This window comes from Ptychodera flava, chromosome 2, assembly GCF_041260155.1.
Source record: "Ptychodera flava strain L36383 chromosome 2, AS_Pfla_20210202, whole genome shotgun sequence".
In the NCBI taxonomy this organism is placed as follows: domain Eukaryota; kingdom Metazoa; phylum Hemichordata; class Enteropneusta; family Ptychoderidae; genus Ptychodera; species Ptychodera flava.
Window position 1 is genome coordinate 41,094,699 of NC_091929.1, and position 22,443 is coordinate 41,117,141.

Below are 22,443 nucleotides of genomic sequence, written 5' to 3' on the forward strand. Positions count from 1 at the left end.
GGTATCCAATTTTTGTATACAGAATTGTGATAAACTTTAGACTGGTTTTGACTTCAGAGAAAAATGGTAGAACTCGTCAAATTCTTGTTCTTTTATAACGGTATTCTGTAGAAATCAGATTGTCTAGCTGTCACCTAGCTGTAAAACTCTTTTCACATCTATGTTTACATACATGGGTTCAACCACCCTTTTGAAAACAATAGGGTTGAACTAAAATCTTGCTGTGAAAGGGTAGTATTTGTCTGAGTGATTGTCTATGGGTCTGTCCCTCACAGCAGCATCAGATATTTGTTGTCATTGTTTTGGGAAGTTAGAAAGTTTTGAAAAGTTCAGAAAATCTTGACATATTCAGAATCACAATACAAACTGTAAAACTTCTATTAATTCAACTATTCTATTTTTTCAGCACTTTTTTCTACCTCTACTTATTCAGTTCAAGTGATGTCCCTGCCTGTTGGTTCATTCTTAGTCACATCTTAAACATTTTTAAAAAAATATTTCATAAGGAAATTCTTTTTGTCCATTGACTTACTAAACTGCAGCAACTGAAATAAAAAATTCATTGCAAATATTATAACCATCAAAGCCTGCAGTCTTAACACAAAAAGTGAACAATAATATTTGCACAAAACATAAAAGCAAAGTACTCAGCAAAATTTCAAATGTACTATAACTATAGCAACTCTGCTATATGAAGAAATTATCTCCCTCAAACACCTTTTAATTAAATTAATAGTATTTCAGAAATGTTAACAGCTTTCTTGTTGAATTAATAGAGGTTTTACAGTAACTATCATTTTCGGATAGCACAGAGTGTAACATAAAAATGATGTCCAATGTCACAAGGAGTATAAAAGTCATTTAGTGACACATGGCTAGTCACAGATTGCATGACGTATGGTGACAGTCACATGGATTATGTGACAGTCACATGGATTATGTTAAAGTTATTGATTGTCACAAATTGCTTAACATGTATTGAGAGTCAAATGACTTGCGTGACAGATCGTCACATACATTAAAAAGTTATTGATGATATATGAACAGTCATACAGAGTGTATGACACAGTCATATGGATTCCTTTAAAAAGGTATGCATGATATTTCATCTCTACGATTCCTGGCATTCTCACATAAAGTCCAATGTGTTCATCTTTGATTTCTGTGTTTTAAAGGGACAGAGTTGCTGTTTCTGTTTCTGTCTTTTTTTCAACAATAAACTTAAAGAATTGATGAAGCATGTTGTGAAAGCCGAAAAACCTTGTTAAACAGTGTACCAAGATCTGCAAATGGTTCTACTCCGAATAAAAGGACGTGATGCGTTCTACAGACTCAGTACGCCCAAATAATCACGTGATGCCGGTACAAACAAGCCCACATGTGTACTAACACGCATGGAAATACACGTACATTTATGCGCATTTATGGCTTTGTTTGTACCGTGGTCGATTCGAATTCCAGGTTTGGCCTATTGTAAAACACCATTAGTTATTAATGTGCGTATATTATCAGTTGTACATCAGGTCTTTCTGTGAAAGCTGTTGTAGGTTCATTGTGTATATCACACTTTGAGTATGTCAACGTTCTGACTGATAATACAAAGGTGATATGGAGAATAATGGGCCCAGTCCTCATTATGAAAAACCATAAATTTCTAGGAGGCCCTACGATAGCTTTTGTGAAGCAACTGGACCCCCTAGTATTATGTTGATTGGTGAAATTGCAAATGGTGGACTGGATGTTCTTCAAACCTACAACCAACAAGTTCAAAATACAGCAACTTCGTCCGTTTTGCACTTTGGTAATGAGCCCCTAAGTGTAACTGACAAAAATCCCTGGATACAGTACACCAGACCATTCAGTGATATTGACCTTATATGTATGAGCAGTACCTGTGATAAACCTGTCACTGGTTGATCTGTTTTTGCAAGGATATGACTTGTAAACAAAGACCTACAAAACTTTTGAACAATGGGGAATTTAATTCTTGGATTATGTGCGTTTTACCAATTTATGTGACCACTATTTACAAAAACATAGAGAATTTTCTCAACTTGAAACTGATTTGAGTGTCTTTATTTGTTTTTACAGCCTGGAATGACTGGTATCTCTGGGTGTTTCATTGCACAAGAGTTCTATCAAAGATGCGCAGTGACATCAGAAAAGCGGTATCTTCGCGACAATTACGTCAGACTCATACTTCTGTTGATCTTCCTACCAATAAGTCTTGAACTCCTGTCGGATGATTTTGGGACGGTCGCTTGGTTCTGGGCTTGGGCTTCTCTGAGCTGACTGTAAGACAAATAATGAAAGAAAGTGTGGTTTCCATGTCATTAAACACTGAAAACAAGTCATCGTTGATGACACAGTCCCCACTTGTTAATGGGTACTTTGATTACATGTCCTCAGAGAGGATAGAGTCCTCTTCATTAATTAGGTCTGTGATAAAATACTTTGATACAGATGGCACTCAATGGCCAAGAATGAGTTCTATGGTGATGAAAACATAAAACCAAGTAGGCCACCATCCTAAAGTTCATAAAATGAGTCTACTAGGAATTAATCAACAGGATGTTGCAAACATTACGACAAATGATCACTGATGGCATCGGTGACATTGGGCCTTAGTTAGTGACCACTACCTATCTGACTATAGATTGATATATGGCGGGTGCCACATGTGGGGCAGGATGCGCTTACTATTTTCGAAACACCTGACATCACTTCTTGGTCTTCTGGCCAGAGGTCCATATGTCTTTCTTTCATGAATGTGACTTTGTGTGTGTGCCATCTATTTGCTGTCTGTTCTGTGCTGTTTTGTGTCTATGTTTACAACTTTTGTCTTGTGAATTCTGACCTACTGTCATTGGATTATGGATTGGTATGATTGCGATTATTTTGCATACAATCCTAACACTTAACAGATTATCACTTGTACCATATTTCATAAAGTTTGATGCAGTATTTACAACACTATGAGATCAACATCTGTATCAAGTTTCATCACATTTGACGTTGTATTAATTTGTGGCTATATCACCCTAATTAGGAAAGTTCATTACTTATGCAATTACAAATTAATTAAAATGACACTGATAAATGTCTTTTTCAATGTTAAAGCAATGTGAGCTTAACATCTGTACAAAGTTTCATGAATTTGATGCAGTATTTCTTGACATATCAGCCTATTTACGAAACTTCAATAATTGACATGTTACTGCTACATGACGTGAAACAAATTGAGGAGCATATGTATGAAATAGGTCAATGTCCTTGTACCAACTTTGAATGATACTGGTGGCAATATGTCTGAGTTATGGCTCTGTACATAAGAAAATTGTAACAAATCACACCGCATGCAGCGATATTTGATCTTACTGTTTAAAAAATCAACAAGTATATGTACGACATAAGTCAATGTACATGTACCAACTTTGAATAAGATCAGTTGAGACTTGCCAGAGTTATGGCTCTCGACATGAAACAACCATAACAAATTGCTACCATGTGGCCATATTGGACAATCTCGTGAAACCAATCGACATACATATGTATAAATAAGTCAATGTCCTTGTACCAACTTTGAATAAATTTGCTTGATACATGTCTGAGTTATGGTTCCGGACATGAAAAAATCGGAAAAAATGGCCACACGGCGGCCATATTGGATTGTATCACAAAACAAATCAATGTGCATATGTATGACATAGGTCGATGTCCCTGTACTAAGTTTAAATAAAATCGGTGAATAAAATCAGTTGAGACGTGCCCAAGTTTTGGCTAAGGACACGAAAAAATTGTAACCAATATGGCTGCCATGCAGCCATATTGGATCATATCATGAAACAAATTGACTACATATGTATGACATAAGTCAATGTCCTTGTACCAACTTTGAATAAAATCGGTTGAGATATGCCTGACTTATGGTCTGTACATGAAAAAATCGTTAGAAAATGGCTGCCTGGCGGCCATATTGGATTGTATCACAAAACAAATTGACGTGCATATCTATGACATTGTTCAATGTCCTTGTACAGACTTTGAATAAAATCGGTTGAGATATGTCTGAGTTATGGCTCTGTACATGAAAAAATTGTTAGAAAATGGCCGCCTGGCGGCCATATTGGATTGTATCACAAAACAAATTGACGTACATATCTATGACATTGGTCAATGTCCTTGTACTAACTTTGAATAAAATCGGTTGAAATATGTCTGAGTTATGGCTCTGTACATGAAAAAATCGTTACAAAATGGCCGCCTGGCGGCCATATTGGATCGTATCACAAAACAATTGACGTGCATATCTATGACATTGGTCAATGTCCTTGTACCTACTTTGAATAAAATCGGTTGCAACATGTCTGAGTTACGGCTCTGTACATGAAAAAATCGTTAGAAAATGGCTGCCTGGCGGCCATATTGGATCGTATCACAAAACAAATTGACGTGCATCTGTATGACATATGAAGTAATTCTTGTACCAAGTTTGAATGAAATCGCTCCTTGCATCTCTGAGATATCTGCGTGAACGGACGGACGCACGCACGGACGCACACACGCACGGACGCACACATGCACGGACACGACCAAACCTATAAGTCTCCCCGGACGGTGTCCGTGGGATTAATAACCATCAATGGAAACAGAAGGCGTGACAGGTATGTTTACTATGCAACATTGATAGCACTTCAGTTTCTGCAGTGTGCTGGTTTTGCATGCATTCTCTATGATTGGTAAAGTCAAAGTTGCTGAAAATTAAAGAACTTTTCCAGGAGTTTCAATGCAATTTTCCAGGTATTCCAGAGTTTATTAGACCACTTTTTCAGGGGTGACTATTGCCAGGGATGTAGAAATGAAAATAGCCAACAGTCAGCAAAAAACGACAACAACTGTCGGTTAAATTTGCCTGCTGTGAAAATTATTTGGTCAGTAAAGATCAGGGACATTTTGCACAAACTTAGTGAGTTCACATGCTACTTGTAATCACCAGTACTTTTATTTTTACCCCTGTAACCAAAACCCTCTACATCCCTGACTGCATTCTCAACACGTTGCTTTGAGCATCCAATTAAAAAAAAAAAACAGTTTGTAAAGATTGCATTAGACACACTGTGAAATACTACAAATGTTGTATTATTGGAGGCTTAACCCTTTGAGAGCCATGGTCAATTTTTGTTGCCTTTAAAAAATATTTCCAGTCAATTTTTTCAGATTTTTAAATTTTGATAAAAACTGTAGCCAATGAAATATATGTCCATTTGGTCCAAAATTTATCAAAAATTACAGAAAAATTCATGAAACTTGGTAAATATCGCTTGAAAATTTTGATGGGAAATATTACAGAGCTCTAAAAAGGTTAGATCCCTATTTTAGTGATATAGTTATAGCCATCCTATTTGAAACAATGAGTTTGGACAGTTATACGTAGGCCTTAGGGGAGAGATACATACCTTGTGAGAATAGCATTCTGGAACTTAGCCGCGTTGAGTTCTCGTCTAAGCAGAAGAACCGACCTCTTGGCATGCGTACATAACAGCGGGTGCTGTACGAGCGTCGCGGCTGACGGCCTAGCGCGTGGGTCTGGGTGCACCATACTGGCCAACAGACTGTTCATCTCGTCGGAACACTGTGGTAACCTTGGTAACTCGCCGGCTCGTATCCTGTGCCAGGCTTCACCGTTCATCGGAAGTGGGCCTTTCCCTCCGGCAGTTATGATGGTCAGTGCTAATGAAAATATGTCAGCTTTTGTGAGGTGTGAAAAATCCTGTAAAATAAGAAAATTTGGTTGCATTAAATATTGAAGGCATATCTTCAGAAAGCTGAGTGCCTTACTGACACTTCTTACAAATACCCTGTTAGCCTGTTAACTTAGTATAACCCTATAGCTATCAATGGCAAAACTTGACCTTTACATTAAACTATAGGTGGGGAAGCATGTATGGTTTCAACATGGTTATGTGATGCATCCTTTAAAAACAAATATTTGATCACGTTTTGACTATACAGCTATATTTCTGGATAAAATAAAGGCATGTATAAAGATATTATTTGATATAAGGAATAATACTTTCTGTATGTATTCAATTGTAAAATAACCTACCTCTTGAAGGATTTCATTGGACAGAAACCGAACGTCTCCTTCTTCAACTCTGGGATTGGCTAATGATGTCACATGACCTAGGTCACCTGAAATCAAATGCACAAAATTATATCATTGAAAAATATTCACTCACTCAATGCAGAAAATTGCATGAATCTATATATAATACAAAGATTCGATTAAATTTAAAATGAAAACTCACCAATTTTATAAATTGTTGATTTTTTGTCCCCAGGAAAATAATCATCGTCGTCATCTTCACCACAGCTGTCGTCTTGACAACCGTCACTGCCTGGTGATTTGTTGATTGGTTCCTTTCTGTCTACAAAAATGTTTCCTGTAAACAAGCCAGAAAAATTCAAGATAAACATTGAGATTTATATTATACTGACAGTGTTTCTGAGATATTAAGCAATTTTCATGTTAAGAACGTTAACGACAATTGTTTGGCCACTTTTCTAGCAGATGTGTAAACAGTGATGTAGATAAGCAATCTGATTGGTTGAGCTCACCTGGTTTGATGTCCATATGGACCAATCCCTGCTGGTGGATGTATTTCAGACCTTGAGCAGTTTCTAGAAGGACCTGTTTGAGTTCCGTTTCCGTCATCGGTTTCCCACTCTTCCTGTGTTCTGTTATGACGTCAGCCAGACTGCCAGCTGTAGTCAAATCATCATGTGCAGTTTGTATGTTAGTAAAATACTCTCAGGAAAAATTGTTCTGTACAAGAATGTGTCAATGAAGCTTATTTCATATTCTCATAGCAAAAAGTCACCTTCGTATTCTGTAGTATGAAGTAGAATGGTCGGCTACAACATTTGTACTCAGTCCTTGTTAGGTACCCATATTATGATGATGAATCAATGTTGGAATATTTTGCATGTACCGTTAAAACAACTACATATGTCTTAACATCCATTTCAAACATGTAGTGTCAGCTAGTATAAGTACACCTATTTCACCCTATCACTATCATGGTTGGGCCAAACCCCATTGTTAACAATGATTATTGTGGATCTGTATACAGAGAATAAGGGGTGAGCTAGTCTTTTGAAGAGTATGTAGGGATGAAACAAAAGTCTGAATAGGTTAATGTATCAGCAAAATGGTCTTGAACTCAGGGGAGCTTTTTCCTCCAAAAATAAATTCACTGATGCGCCAAAATGAAATAAGTCAAGTCTGTTTAGATTAATGGATGAAAATTGGTTGCCAAACTCCAACAAAATATTTTATTGTCAAAGATATTATTTAGTTCAATGTTGCTGAAACCACGGTGCTTGAAAATCTGCAGTACTTACCATTGCAATATTCGTTCTGTATTAGCATGTGATCGTCCTCTGCCCATGCTGAGTAGTATCTGACCACGTGTACATGGGTTCCTAACACTGCGTGGGCATACACCTCATTCATCGCCATTTTTCTGTGGAAGAAAAGGCACTCCTACTGTTAAAGAATACCATGTATCAGCATAACTGAAGTACAGTGGGGTCATCTAGGACAATACTGCAATTCAACATTATCCTAAGAAACATTCAAGTTTGTATTGTAAAACACCATAAAGGCAGCCCTTTTGATACCATGTTGATAATGGACTGGGCAGAGATTTCTCCACATGTTCCCAAAGTGTCTCAAATGTTACTGAGAAATCGTGAAAATATAGTACTTTTGAAAAATTTGAAGAGTGTGACTGATAATTAATTTTATGAATGAATCATGAAAGACAAGAATTTTGAGATAATAATTATTCTGTATTAAAATAAACATTTGGTTGGATGTTTGGTTGTTGCAGATTGAAAATGCTAGAAAAAATGGGAAATTATTAGCAAGTGAAATCTGTAAACTATTTTTTCCAAAAGATGACAATACTGTAAGTATGACTTCTAAAATAACATTTTGTGGACAAAGTTTGTAACATTTCAATTTTTTTCAACTTACTCATCCACTGATCCAGCGATTGGTTTTTTGGATTTCTTGATTGCATAATAACAGCCATCTAACTTGTTGATACATTTGTAGACAGAGCCAAACTCTCCCGATCCGATTTTACAAATCTCCACAAACTCTTCGTTGTACCTGGAAATATTGCTTTCTCTGAGGGCAACTTTCTGCAAAAATAAAGAAAGACGAGAAATTGAAACATTTTAATACAATGCTCAAATGAGAAAATTCTAGAATTTTTTATTGTTGTTACTTGTCAAGGTATCACATTGTTTTCAGACCTTGGCAATTGTCAGTATTAGATTACAGTTGAGAAAATCTATATCAGTTAGGGACGGACCATTAGATCTTGGGAGGGGGGGTGGTCAAAAACAGAAAAAAAAAATTTTCAGAGCAGAAAGTTAGGAAAAAAAAAATCTTCAAACTAGTTTGCAAAATAAAAAAAAAATAAATAAGAAGACAAAGGTGTAAAAAAAAATCTGCAAAAGTCTTTAAAATTTTGAATTTTTTTAGATTTTACCGACAGAAAGCAACTTTCTGTATTTTTTAGTACATCCTCCCGGCACATTTTTAATTTTAATTTATACATTTAGAGTGACTGTATCCCTTATACTGGAAGTTGTGATTATTTATCTTTTCAGGACTTTTTATTCTGATCACTTTTGTATTCTGATCACTTGAAAATTATGAAATTATAGAACCTGTTTTCTACTTGTTTCCTGCGTACAAACCAAGCAGGTACACTAGGTAAAACATTGAAACTATGGTATGGTTGTCAAGACAGAAAGTTGTATTTGCCTTTTAAGATCAATGTAAACAGATGCAGGCCACATCAGTTTCATTTTTTCACAGCATTTTATTGCAATGATGAATGCAAGAATGGGTGAACAAGTAGAAACACGTCAATAATGATAAAACAACATATCAAGTCATTATGTATTATTTTGCTTTTAAAAAGGCATTTCAATTCTTTTTTCTCAAAAAACAGCCTCAAAAAACAACAGCAACACATGTTTTAACATTCAACAATACACTACGTAGAATGCCATCTATCCAACAAATCCCAACACAAAACACACAAAGGGGTTGAACTTTGAAAGTTTCTCGATAGCAAATACTGAATAAATCTGCATGAATAATCGTTTTTGTGTAGCAAATTTCAAAGAAATTGGACAAGCCCTTTCAGAGAATACAGATTTTTGACCATGAATGGCATAAATTGCCCTAAAAAGACAAATATTGAAATTTCAACACATCTATACACATCCAATCAATTTGGACATGCTGCTACAGAGAAATAGATGTTTTGATCAAAAAAGGGCAACAATTGCTCTAAAAACACAAATATGCAAATTTAACTATATTATTTAGCTTATTTTAGCTTCTCAGCTTGTCAAAATCAATTGTAAATCATGAGATATGCATGATGTTTGGTGGGGTGAATGTAGCCATTTATCCACGCAGTAGAAAGGGAAGCCAGGAAACCAAAATAGTCAATTTTCAAAACTATAGGAAGCTACTGAGGAGCAAGAAGACCATGTTTCAGAGGAAGATGTGTAATCCGAAAAAAATGCTCCCAAAGTGCCACCAAATAACACCATTTTTATCTCTATTTTTCAAAAGCTCCACAGGGTTTTACATGACGCGCATTTCTGTGTCCTTTACGCATAAAACGGACCCAGGACCCCTCAAAAACTAAACTACGCGTCCCTTCGGACGCACAAATATCTGTTGCTGGTGTATATCTCGCGAAGCTGCTGAACACGTAAAACACATCCCAGTAAACCTTACCAACCCCATACTTTAATAGAATGCTCCGTAGTGCATTGGCCTCCACTGTTTGATGACCAATGGTACCCGCGGAAACAAATTTTACTACCGTGACAAAATGTAAACTGATTCTTAATTGGTCGATTTCTTGTTTGCGGCGATCAATACATATTTATGCATTATGGCGGGTCGTGTCAAATACCCAAAACAAGCCGATCTGCGAAAGTTTTTCGACGGCCGCAGCAACCAGCACGATGTAGGTTCGGTCGAGGCCGAAACAGCAGCTACGCCATGCGATACTGATACATCAGATCCCCCGGCCAAGTCAGCAAAATTACGAACATTCAACAGAAGTTGGCTCGATAGATTTAAATGGCTTCGATATTCTACAGAGCGAAACGTCATGGAATGCGATGTATGTTTGAAATCGAATGTTACATGCCCGTTCACGGAAGGTTGTTCTAATTTTCAACATTCAACTCGTCATCAGGACTCGAAAAGTCATCTCACAAGTGCTAAAATCCTAAGCTTGAGGTCACAATTTACTACTGCTCGCAAATCTGCAGAGGACCGGCAGGTACCTAGGTGCAGGGTATGAGTAACGAACTTGGAGGCGTACGCTGCACAATTACGTACTGTTACCTGATTGCTAAACGTGACCTTCCGTGCGATGTATTCACTGACATCATGCATCTACAGAATCTGAACGGCTTAGACATTGAATATTACAAATGTCCTCAGATAGTTATGGAGTTTGAAGAGTGTATTCAACGTGTGATGGAGAAGTCCCTGATTGATAGCATACATGCAACTTGCAAGTGATTTCATCGGTATTATGTTGGATGAGACTTGTGACATTACCGTTCATAAGAAACTTGCCATATATGTTCGATATATTCAGAATGGCGAGGCGAATGTTTCTTTCCTCGGTAACCAGCAAATTGCCACTGCTGCAGGGATCGAAAACGCCTTGATTGAATTTTTGACTAGGAAAGAAATCTGTGACGCGGCCGTAGACAAAATACATGGACTGGGAACAGACGGGGCGGCCGTAATGACCGGTCGTTTGAACGGGTTGGGTGCGAAATTAAAAGCCAGAAATCCCAACCTTGTTCAAGTGCATTGTGTTGCACATCGATTGAATCTTGCTGCTTCTCAAGCAGGCAGAGAATGAGATATTGAATATTGCAAAGAATATCATAATATAATCCATTCATTGTGTAAATACTTTAATGACTCTAGTGTGAGATATGACAAATTTAGAGAAATGCAAACTCTGTTGAATGGGAAGGCAAAACAAATAACTGAGCCTACATCTGTTCGCTGGTTGTCGGTTGAATCAGCTGTCAAGATGATTTTCATCAGTTTTGAGCCAATTGCCTTGGCACTTGCAAGTGACAAAAAAGGGGGAAAGGCTGATGGGCTGTTGAAATTTGTCTCCAATTCATTGTTTCTGCTATTCACTGCCTTATTGATTGATGTCCTTACTGTGATTGGAATTTTGAGCCTTACATTTCAGAAAGATTCTGTCCCATATCAAAAAAAGTGTTCAGTCTACTAGGGACACATTGAATACAATGACTAATGATTCACACACTGTCAGAGAAGTCTTTAATGCTTTGGGTGATGTTCCTGGCAATGGTCAGAAAAACACATACAAAAACATTCAAATCACTTACAATCAGCCACTCAGACAGAGCTTCTGTAGTGTACGAGAAAATTATATCAACAAACTACTGCAGAATGAGATCTTTCGGACGCACTGAATTTTGATATGTATATCAAGCTGTTGCTAACTGATTTTACAGAGGAGTATCCTGATCTTGCCATTCTTGCTAAAATTGCTCTTGTCATACCAGTGTCCTCTGCCTCATGTGAAGGGGTTTTTCAGTACAAAATGCCATCAAACAGTGGGCACGAAATAGACTCAATCCTCAAAGGCTTAATAGACTAATGTTCATCAAACTGGTTGGCCCCATCACAGATGATTTTGACTTCATAAACAATGCTAGGTTATTTGCTAAAGGAGCTGCTGGCAGAGTGTGAACTCAACCTACTGGACTTGCTAGGTGAATACCATTTCAGAGTATGAAATTACCTTCTTGTCAATTTGACAAATTTGAATACTTGTTCAAATTTCACAACTTTGTGAACTTGTCATTAAAGTTATGAGATCATGTCAATTATGAATAGTGTTCTTTGAATTGATCAATGAGGGACCTCAGTATGAACTAGAATTTTCATGTAAGAATAATTTTAAGAAATGCGCAACCATTTGCCGTGTGTTATAACACTAATTGAACACAGTGAAGACCATGGCATGGATAAACAATAAAATATTCTTTTGAAATAAATTGGGACCCCCATATTTTGATGTAGGACTCCCATTTTCTAACACCAGGGGTCCCCAGGGACTCTCAAAAGTAAAAAGTGATGTAAAACCCTGGCTCCAACAGCAGGAGGGGGACACCCCCTCCTGACCTCCCCCTCAAAAATACTCCCAAGTGCCAATAAATAACGCCATTTTAATCTCTATTTTTCAAAAGCTCCAACGGCAGGAGGGGACACCCCCTCCTGACCACCCCCCGCAAAAATACTCCCCAAGTGCCACCAAATAACACCATTGTAATCTCTATTTTTCAAAAGCTCCAACGGCAGGAGGGGGACACCCCCTCCTGACCACCCCCCGCAAAAATACTCCCCAAGTGCCACCAAATAACATGATTGTAATCTCTATTTTTCAAAGCTCCAACGGCAGGAGGGGGACACCCCCCTCCTCACCTCCCCCCGCGAAAATACTCCCAAAGTGCCACCAAATAACACCATTGTAATCTCTATTTTTGACCTCCCCCCCGCGAAAATACTCCCAAAGTGCCACCAAATAACATCATTGTAATCTCTATTTTTCAAAAGCTCCAACGGCAGGAGGAGGACACCCCCTCCTCACCTCCCCCCGCAAAAATACTCCCCAAGTGCCCCCAAATAACCCCATTTTAATCTCTATTTTTCAAAAGCTCCAACACCAGCAGGGGACACCCCTCTCCTGACCTCCCCCCCCCCCCCCCCCCCCGTGACCGCTTGCGTGGCCGCTTGTGGTGCTTGGCACCACATCTTTGCCCTCTTTATCTTCAGACAGCGACGGACTAAAAAAAATTATAAATCTGAAAATTTACCCTGAAAAAAAAAATTTGCACAGCTAATCTCAATTGAAAAAAAAAATTTCAGAAATTTACAATAGTAAAAAAAAATTTTCACAATTCATTGTGACCACCCCCCCCTCCCAAGGTCTAATGGTCCATCACTTAATGTGTGTGTGTTGAAACCCTTTGTGTCAATATGGTAGTCTGGTTCAACCCCATGATATTCTGTGCCAGTACCTTGCTTCACCACAGACAAGTAAAAAACTCAACTTCAATTTTTTTGTCTCCGATGAATCCCACTTGGACAATGTTAAACATGAACAAAAAGTTCACTCAAAATTAATTTTTGAAAAAAAGGAAACTACTTCGAGTATTACTCAATGAGACATCAGAGTTGTCCAGGATGAAATGATAGGCAGTTGGAAAATATGAGAAATCTTCAGTGAAAAGTCAAAAATTGTGAAATTTGATCATTGACAGTTGCAAGCAGGTGTGTTTTAAACTTTTTTTTAACCCTGGAAAAATATTTGTAGAGACAGACAATGGATTAAATGCCCCATTGACAGCAGTGGAGGTGTGAAGCACCCCAAGCTGAGAGAGTTCCTAACAAGTAATTCTATACACTGGAACTTTTAACAACGGACAAAGGGAACGACCACAAAATATGCTAATTTTTTTGTTGAAGACAAAGATGCCAAAATGAGAAATTTAAAATGTATGGGGGTTGAGATTTAAAATAAGAGCATTGTTCTGGGCAGCAAGCCTGGTTTGTGTGTTGGAATTTGACAAAAGACACAATGGAGGCACTCAGTGTTTTTGTTTTGATGGAAGCTTCCACGTGCTACGGAACAAAAACACAGGAAGCATTTTTTGATTTGACAAAGCTACCGGCAGGCTTCACACTTTCATGTCAGTTTTGTAAAATAAGCTTACAATTTTAAATTCGACGTAATGGCTGGTCTAATAAAAGTTGAGGGGATTTATTGTATTTAACTGCTGTGGTCATTGTGTTGGCATCATGCCTGGCACACATCTGTTTTTGACACAATAGTTATCAGGGGACCTCATAGAATCCCAATTTGACAAAACCTAGTCAAACATTAGATGTGGGCATTGTCTCAACTCTTGCTGTCAGTTTTGGATTTCCTGGGTAAAACAAAACAAAAACACAAAGATTTTTGAGAATCTCAGTCAGGCATTGACTGAACTCTTTGCAGGCATAAAGATAGTCTTGGCTATGTCTAGCAATCTGGTACCAATACAATGAAAAGATCTGGCACAAAATTCCTACACATAGATACGATGTCAGGACCACTGAGGTCAATGTTACTCTGAGTAAGCAAATTGTTGATAGTTGAAGTTCTCATAATAGAGGACATGGATTGAACAATTTTTAAAAATTATTTCAGTGTTTACTTGTTCTTGGAAAAAATTCAGTCAAAGTTGCTATAAGAACAGTGTTAACAGCAAAATGTCTAACTTAGGCCAATAAAAAAATATGTGCTGTTCCGATTACATGGTTTTCAAAAATAGGGTAGGTAGGTAGGGAATTTTTTTTTCTCATTTTTTTTTATTCCTCAATGTGCATTTTGTACGCGTTCAAACAAACTATTAGTAAATAATTTCCTCATGAAACACACTCAAATTGAATATCAAACTATTAAAATAAAATAAAATCGCGTGATTTCATGCGTTTCATGTTTTTTCATATAGTTATGCTTACTTCCTGGTTTATGAACCTCAAAAAGTCTAGGGTCGGAGGATAAAATTGGGGTAGGTCGGGTAGTCGGAACAGCACATATTTTTTATTTTGGCCTTAGTCCCTGCAATCATACCCTTTTCATAATTGTACTACCAAAATTTCAAATGATTTTGCTCAGGGAAGCTCAACCTGACAAATTCCTTATTTACAGATAACATGTAAACTGAGAATTGTTGCTAGTATCAGTGTTATAATTTGTGGCAAATAATCAGAGCAGACAGATATCTCTGAATAGTCCCCTGAATAAAACCATGCCTGCTTTGATAATTTTCAGTATGTCTCACATGCCATGGATGTAAAAAATAAACATCCATGGTCTCGCATACCATGTACTCTATATACATTCTCTTATAAATGAAAATTAAATATTATTTCTCTTTTTCCATCAGGCAATATGCCTTGAAACATCACACGATAAGCAACACATTAACCTGCCATACGCAGACAGATATTTTGCCCTCTGTTAGAGTTGACAGAAACCAGTCAGTTTCCAAAAATTTAAGTAATTGAAAATAGACAGAAAGACAAAGGTGAAAAGTGCGCCCCAAGCTACCTACCTCCCTGGAGTTATTTTCTTTGTTTGAGGACATTTAAAAAACACTGAATATATTTACACCTCTTCAGAAGTCTGTCATAGTGAATTCTGTGAATGGCTCTGAGAAATTGGGGTCAGGGATTTAAATTGCTCAACAACCAATCAAAATGTGTGTTTTGGAATTTGTTTTTATTTGAACTTCTTATCTAATCTAGTGATGTCTGAGATGAACAGTGTGTAAATATCAACATGAGAAGATACTGCGTGTGGTGTAAAGGTATGGTTTCCATGGCTTCAATTTCATAATGACCCTGGTTACTGTCCAATCAGAGAGAGAGACAGAGAGTCCACAGTACAAGACCTTGGACATTGAACTCGACACTTCAACAAAGTTTTCCCCCTTTGGTGAATACTTTGTGAGAATTTTTTTATTTATATTTGTTAAATATAAAAAATTAAATTGGAAGTTGAAAATCAGTGGTAGAACTTGTTCAATTAGGATTACTCTATAATGCTACTCAATCAGATAGATATAAACTAGAAACAAGAAACTGTATCATGATTACCTTTTAAACAAATTACGATGGATTTTCATGACCATTTTACCAAATTACTCCCAAAAATACAAACCATTAGAAATGCTTGTGATTAATAATTATTATGCAGCATCAATAAATACAAGGTTATTTAAGTAATTTCAAAATTCAGAAATGAAATTGACTTTCAATGAAAAAAAATTGAGAAAGTAAACCTCATTGCTTTGTGTCAAAAGTAGAATGGCACATGCAGGTTATATATTGTGACAATAAACAAAATAATGACTTGTATCTGTCTTCCATTTTTGAAGAGTCCAATAAAAACAAAACAAAACAATGATGTGCTGCTAGGCCTTTTATATCACAGATAGTATTTTAACAATCAAAAATTAAAATTAGGCCAGGTGAAATGTAATATTTTTGCACTGCTGATATTTCAATGAGTTGAATCTAGAACAAAAGCACGACTCGCCTTCAAAAAGCCTGCATTCCAGTTTTTTCAATCAGTGCTCTTTTGTTTCTCAATTTTCAAATAATTTACGGCAAAGATTGTTTATGCATGAAGGTAAAGCCAGGGGAGCTATAGGTTGTAGCTGTGCTTGGAGCAGTGTTTGCAACTTGCAGACTTTGCAACGGATGTGTAGGAGACAGCATCTATTTAGAACATTCCCTACATGACATATTAACACCTGATTCACACACCGTCAGTCTTTTTCATTCATGCCCAAATGAACCCTGGGAAACACTGTTGTGTTGTGGGAAAAACATTTTCCCACAGACAGTGGAGCTGCCCCACTGTCTATGATTTGCCTTTGTCAAAAAATCTATGACCTGTGTTTGTCTACACAACTGTACTTAACCTTTTTAAATGTTACCATTACAAACAAAAAAATCAATGAACTTGAACTTGGTAATTGACTGGCATTCCAGTGCAAACTCAAGGCCATCGAATATTTGTCCTACCCTATTATTCCCAACTCAAAAGAAACACTTGAACTTCAAAAGTTCAGCTCAGCAAAGTACCCTGGGAAATGCTTATTAACACAACACAAAAGACCCACACATTGCATAATCCCTGTTTTCTTGCCAAAAAAGGTTGAAAATCTGAAGAATGGAAAAGGTGGAAAATTTGAGGCAAGAAAAACTTGGGCTGCTGGGCACTGGGGATAAGAGGTAAAATCATCTGCAGACATTCCTTAAAATTATCTCTGTTTATGTTTGGGATTACAAAAGGTTTATCCCCCAAACGAATCCCTAACATTCCAGGTTTTTATCAGCATGGGTTTCTATTCCCAACTCACCTTTGTTGGGTTTCCCAACAGATCCATCTCATAGTCATCATCGCTGTCACTATCCGTGATATTCATGCTGCATCAGGAAAGGGAAAAAGATAAAGTTTGGTCAAGTTCAATTGGGACAGATCTTATCAAAAGACAATGTTTGCTTTCTAAAACCACATACCCCAGGGTCCATAAAAGTGACACAGTAAAAATATGGTGGTAGTGGCTTTGTTAGTAGCAGTTCAGACTGTAGAGGGGGCTCTGGCTTCTAGTGATTATGGTAGCAGGTACTATCAGATGTCTTGCAACTAAATCAAATTATATTAGTCCCTTCCTACTTTTACGCCCAAAACTAGTAGCTTTAACTTACTGCCTCAGAATAGTGAATAAAAACCTAGATACACTTGATAGGTCACAGCTATACTAAGAGGTAGTGAAGATAATCTTGTGAACAAGAAATGTTTCAAAATATCACAGATATAAAAAGAATCTTTGAAAATTGTTTTGGGTTCTTTGTTTATTCACTACCCTCATACTGTTGTTGTTGGTATTATTACTATGTTGATTCATGGTAGTTTTTGGCTCGAAAACAAAAAAAGAGCCCAGATAACAGCAAGGTGGCAAACACAGTAGAGAAGCATTTCCATCTAGCTACTGTCTATGGCTAGAGTCTGCAGTACTCTCATGATCAATGTTATTCGAATGTGTACGAACAATGCTACATTAGTACAGAGTACGACATTTCAAAACATGTAACTAAAGACTAATTCTATCCTTGTGGAATACTGCAACACCGTGGCATGAAATCACTTTTTAGAAATTTGCAGGGTGCAATTTTCTTTCACTTCAAATTTTACTGTTGTTTGAGACATGCAGGTAAAAGCAAGACTAATTTTATTAACTTCATGTTTGAGGGCAGTATTCTTCAGTGGAAATCCCCTATGTAACTGTTAAATTTATTTTTATAGATAGTGTAGCCAATTTTCAAAAACACAATTAGATTGACAAAGGTACAAATAAAAGACTTCATTTTACCCTTTTTGCTAAAAAGCCATTGTTGTTTGCATTTCCTTATTAATATTTCCTGCTTTCAAAAGTGTGTGAATAAATTTTAACCAATAAAAGACAAGATAAGATACATTTGGTACTAAATATTGACATTTTAAAGTTATGTGAACATTTTCATCTGTACTTGTACAACAGGTATAAAATCTAATCACCATCGTATACAAGTATTGGTTGGATGTGTGCAGTTGTTGAGAAATTCCATCACATGGAATAATAGATAACTAGCTAAATCACCAATCAAGTGATGATGTCATCTTGGAATGAAAATTTACCAATCAACTCAAAAATTAATACTGAATACGTGGCAACTGATTTTCGATGACTCACAGATTTCCTATAATCATACAATGGACAGAATATCTTTGACTCACCGTCATCATCCTTTCTCGTAAACATGACCATTTTTGGAGAGGTGAGCAACCTCCACTGACCTTTATACCTTCGATAACAATTTAAATTTTCGGATCATATGAAAATTTCCTGTCAAACCTACTCAAAATGTTATATTGCATATGTAAGAAAAAAGTTGTGAAAAATCCAAACTAACCTGAAATCCGACCTCGTTCGCTTTTTCGATACCTGAACCATCGCACCTGGTGTGAAGGGATTGATGTTGGCTACCTGTTTCTTTCGCGTCGTCCTTGGAGCTGTTTGTGGTCTCCGAGCATTTTCGCTGACTGATTTCAGCAACCCGGCTAGACTTCTCCCTTTCGAGGGGGGAGTTCCAGAAGCTGTGGAAGATGCCTTTTTGAGTAAAGTGTTCGGAGTGTGTGGAGTGTCGTAAAGACGAAGATTTCTCATCCGTTTGTGGGGGATGGGTGTGTCTGGAACTGTTGTCGGTCGCTTGAACTCGAAGTCGACGTCCGGGGACGTCGAGCTCCGTCTAGAAATGTCCATGGGCGACGAATTCCGAATTCGGCTGTACGATTGATTTGATACTGGACTTGAAGGTGGGCTGGCAAAGTCGGGATCCCAAAACGGCAGCGAGTCATCGAGATTGTTGTTGTTGAATTTGAGTGATCTGGCAGAGGGGCTGATGAACGGGCCATCGGGGACGTCCTCTTCTCCGGAAGAATCAAAAGCGTCTCGAAAATCCAACCTCTGTACCGGCGATCTTCCGCACCTTGCTCCACAAAATAGACTGATCGTAGTTGGTGACGCCATCACAGGTCGTGTTTGATCAAAAATTTCCGAATTTTGACGAGTTTGTGTTCCGAAAAGAGCAAAAGTACGCGTTGTAATTGCGGCGTTCACACCTTTACTGAAGATCATGCAAGGCAAATTAGAAAATTGGCGCGTCGGTTAACCATGTGATCCGACCGACCAATCAGAGGTCACGGTTGGCGTTTTGAAAAGTAGCCACTGACGTCACGTGGTTAGTGAATGGGTAAAATGAATCAACAACCGTGTAAACAAACGGCGCGGCTTGCCTGTGGCGCGGTGCTTTTCATGTACATGTGAAAAGATGTGCAGCAGTGTAGCGGCATGCCGCTGTCATGACGCTAACACATGTGCGCCCATTGTTTGTTTCAAAACAATAAAGTAACATTTTAGGAAGCGAATGATTACCTGTTCAAAGCAAACCGAGAGCGAGATTACAAGCCCTCTAACATCCCGATTTATAACCTTTGTTTTTGCTCTGAATTCTTTGTCTTATTGTTGAACAGTTTTGCGTGTTATCAGCGTGTTTCTGTTGTTGCGACGGAATTTAGACTGATGATCTCGTGAGGGGCATATTCCCCAACACTTCGTTCTGACAATTAGTCACAAGAAATCAATTTCATTTTTCCCGCCCGTGCATTTGGTCAAGTATTATTTGGGTGAAAGTTAAACCTGGACATTCTCTGATCCCGCGGTCTCTGGTGCATGGTGTTCAACCAATAGACCCTCAAGAAAACGACCGGGTCTGTGGTTCACCTTTTATCATGTTGTATGCGTAGACTCTGGAGGTAGTAGAGTATTGAGGGGTACACGAGTTTCCTATAAAATATCCAAATAAATTTTAAAACAACTCCCTTTACTGAAACATGATTTTCCCAAAATATTTGTTTGACTTAGGATCCATGGAGATGGTGCAGGGAGTAATTTTTAGGGGGTGGGGTACGATTGGAGATTGTTTTGTTTTTTGTCAAACAATGAAGACAGTAATTCCTAAATTCCCAAACATCATTACGTTTTTTTGTGGACACTTTCCGATTAAAGTTTGGCGCCTGAAACTGCTATTGGCCTTTTACTTTCAAAGTTGCTGAGTTCCAGACCATGCCAAGGATGTGCCAAGGAATTAAGTTACAATAATCAAATTTCTAAGTTGCTTGGAACAGGTGCTCAATAGTGGAAAGTTATGAAAAGAAATGACCAGAAACGGAATGAAAGAGTGGAGTTCAAGGCTTTGGGGGAAAAAGGATTTGCCAACTCTGGAAAAATATGGCAAATGTACAACTTGAAAAGTCACACAACATTAAAATTTAGTTTCCCTAAAATATCGTGTTGGCCTAGTTTCACGTAAAGTTTTGGAGTGACAATTTCATTGAGCAGTGGTTTGAAAGTTTTGTTCTTGCAGAATGTCTACCTATCAAGAAAAAAATTATTGGAATGTTTTTATGTCTCATAGTTGTGACGATTAAGTTTGTTTTCATATGTTGTTTATATCCAGCACAATTAAATGTTTTACCAATCTTTTAAAGCCAAAGTTTAGACGCAAGGAAGTAAAAGGTGTTCGAAGATCCCTCAATTGACATTTGATCCCTCTCTATTTCTAATGTTCTGTTGCAGAACTTTATTTGTGCAAGCTTTTTATTCTAAAGTCAAAATACCAAACAGTCCCAGTGCAGCTAAGTAGTTGCTTTAATATTGAAAGACTTCAACTTTTGCTCGAAACTCGAAACCATTTACTTTCAAAATCAAGAGCCAAAAAAAGAGGTCACCATGCAAAATTTGGTGCTAGAGAAACAAATTACCTGATTTTACCAGCACTTCAAATTCATCCCCGTGTAAACTTTTTGTTTAAAAAAAGAATTTTCGATTTTCTCAAAAGTAAGCCAATGAAAACACTACATGTATATGACTCCATGAATTTCAAAATGAGCCCCCTTGAGTGGTAGACAAAAAGAGTATTGTAAAAGTTTGAGGGTCTGAATATTTGTCCCAAGAGATGTATATCAGAATAGGCATGATTATCAAATACAGGCGTTAGGAAGAGATGATATCAGCTTGTTCACATAAAAGTGGAATGCATTCAAACAATTCTTTCAGTTAATTCTTAGCTGAAAAAAAATAAATAAATAAAATCTGACGCTTTCCTATTATTTGGATGAACCATACGATGACACAAACGAAAGTATTTCACTAAATATCATTTGTACATGTAGAAAGAATATGTGTAGAAATGTTGTAAGATTGGAAAGGCAAAGCATACAGATGTTTGAAGTTTTTTCACCCCAATCCTGTGTAAACAGGTCAACAATCACCATTGGACAATGATGGTATTGGGCCAAACCATTGTGGTGAGAGGGTTGAATGAGTGTAGGATGTGCATGAGCTAGCTATTGAATAAAGTATTCTGAGGTCTGATCTCCGTGAAAGATAAGTTTGTCAATCAGGACTAGAATGCTGGTAGTCATAAAACACGTATAAAATATTTGCATACCAACATTATTAAACCTTTGAGTGCTGTAACTTTTCCCACCAAAATTTAACTGCCACATTTTACCAATCTCTTATGAATTTTTCAGACATTTTTTGATAATTTTAGACCAAATGGACATCATATTTTATTGGCTACAGTTTGTTATCAAAATTTTTGCAAAAATCTGAGAAAAATTGACTGTGGTATATTTTATAAAAGTGAGGAAAATTGACGTTGGCGCTCAAAGGGATAAGGTAGGAGGGCGAGATCCCTTTCCAGTCAGGCAATGTAATACTACTGTAAAATTAAATTACTTACCCTACCTTGATTTAACATTGCAAGTCCTTTGTGACCCCTTTTTTTAATTATTGTTAAAAAATCACTTGAAGTTCGTAATTCATTTACACTGCCATGGGCATATATATGCATGATATGATGTAAAATTGTTCAATTTGAGAGAAAAAACAACAATAAACCTCTGAAACTGAAAAAAATCATTGCTATTGATGAAGTATGTAAAATTTCCATCTCAACCATACCCTTCAATAGTGAGTAGCAGTATAGCTGTTCTTATCAGCATGCAATGGAAATTGGTGTGAAAAGGTTCAAATGTTATCTTTTTTACAGGTAACTACTTGGATCAACCTTGAACTTGGTCAAATCAGCTGATGAACTGAGTGGCA

The 22,443-nt window shown here is 37.3% G+C and overlaps 1 protein-coding gene across 2 annotated transcripts; it reads right to left on the reverse strand.

Annotated features, from left to right (window-relative positions):
* Positions 1-1,071: 1,071 nt before the first annotated feature.
* LOC139120779 (wee1-like protein kinase 1-A) lies at positions 1,072-19,421 on the reverse strand. Of its 2 annotated transcripts, XR_011549148.1 has the most exons (10): positions 18,683-19,421; positions 17,089-17,155; positions 8,042-8,211; positions 7,405-7,526; positions 6,619-6,765; positions 6,309-6,443; positions 6,107-6,192; positions 5,457-5,770; positions 1,469-2,292; positions 1,072-1,283 (listed from the first exon to the last, which is right to left on the reverse strand). XR_011549148.1 is itself a non-coding variant. In XM_070685335.1 (9 exons), exons 1-9 carry the CDS (start codon positions 19,405-19,407, stop codon positions 2,184-2,186), a joined length of 1,875 nt encoding a protein of 624 aa, XP_070541436.1. In that variant the 5' UTR covers positions 19,408-19,419; the 3' UTR covers positions 1,961-2,183. The 2 variants fall into 2 exon arrangements, 1 of the variants encoding a protein (XP_070541436.1); XM_070685335.1 differs by lacking the exon at positions 1,072-1,283 and having other exon boundaries at positions 1,961-2,292; positions 18,683-19,419.
* Between the last annotated feature and the right edge of the window lie 3,022 nt (positions 19,422-22,443).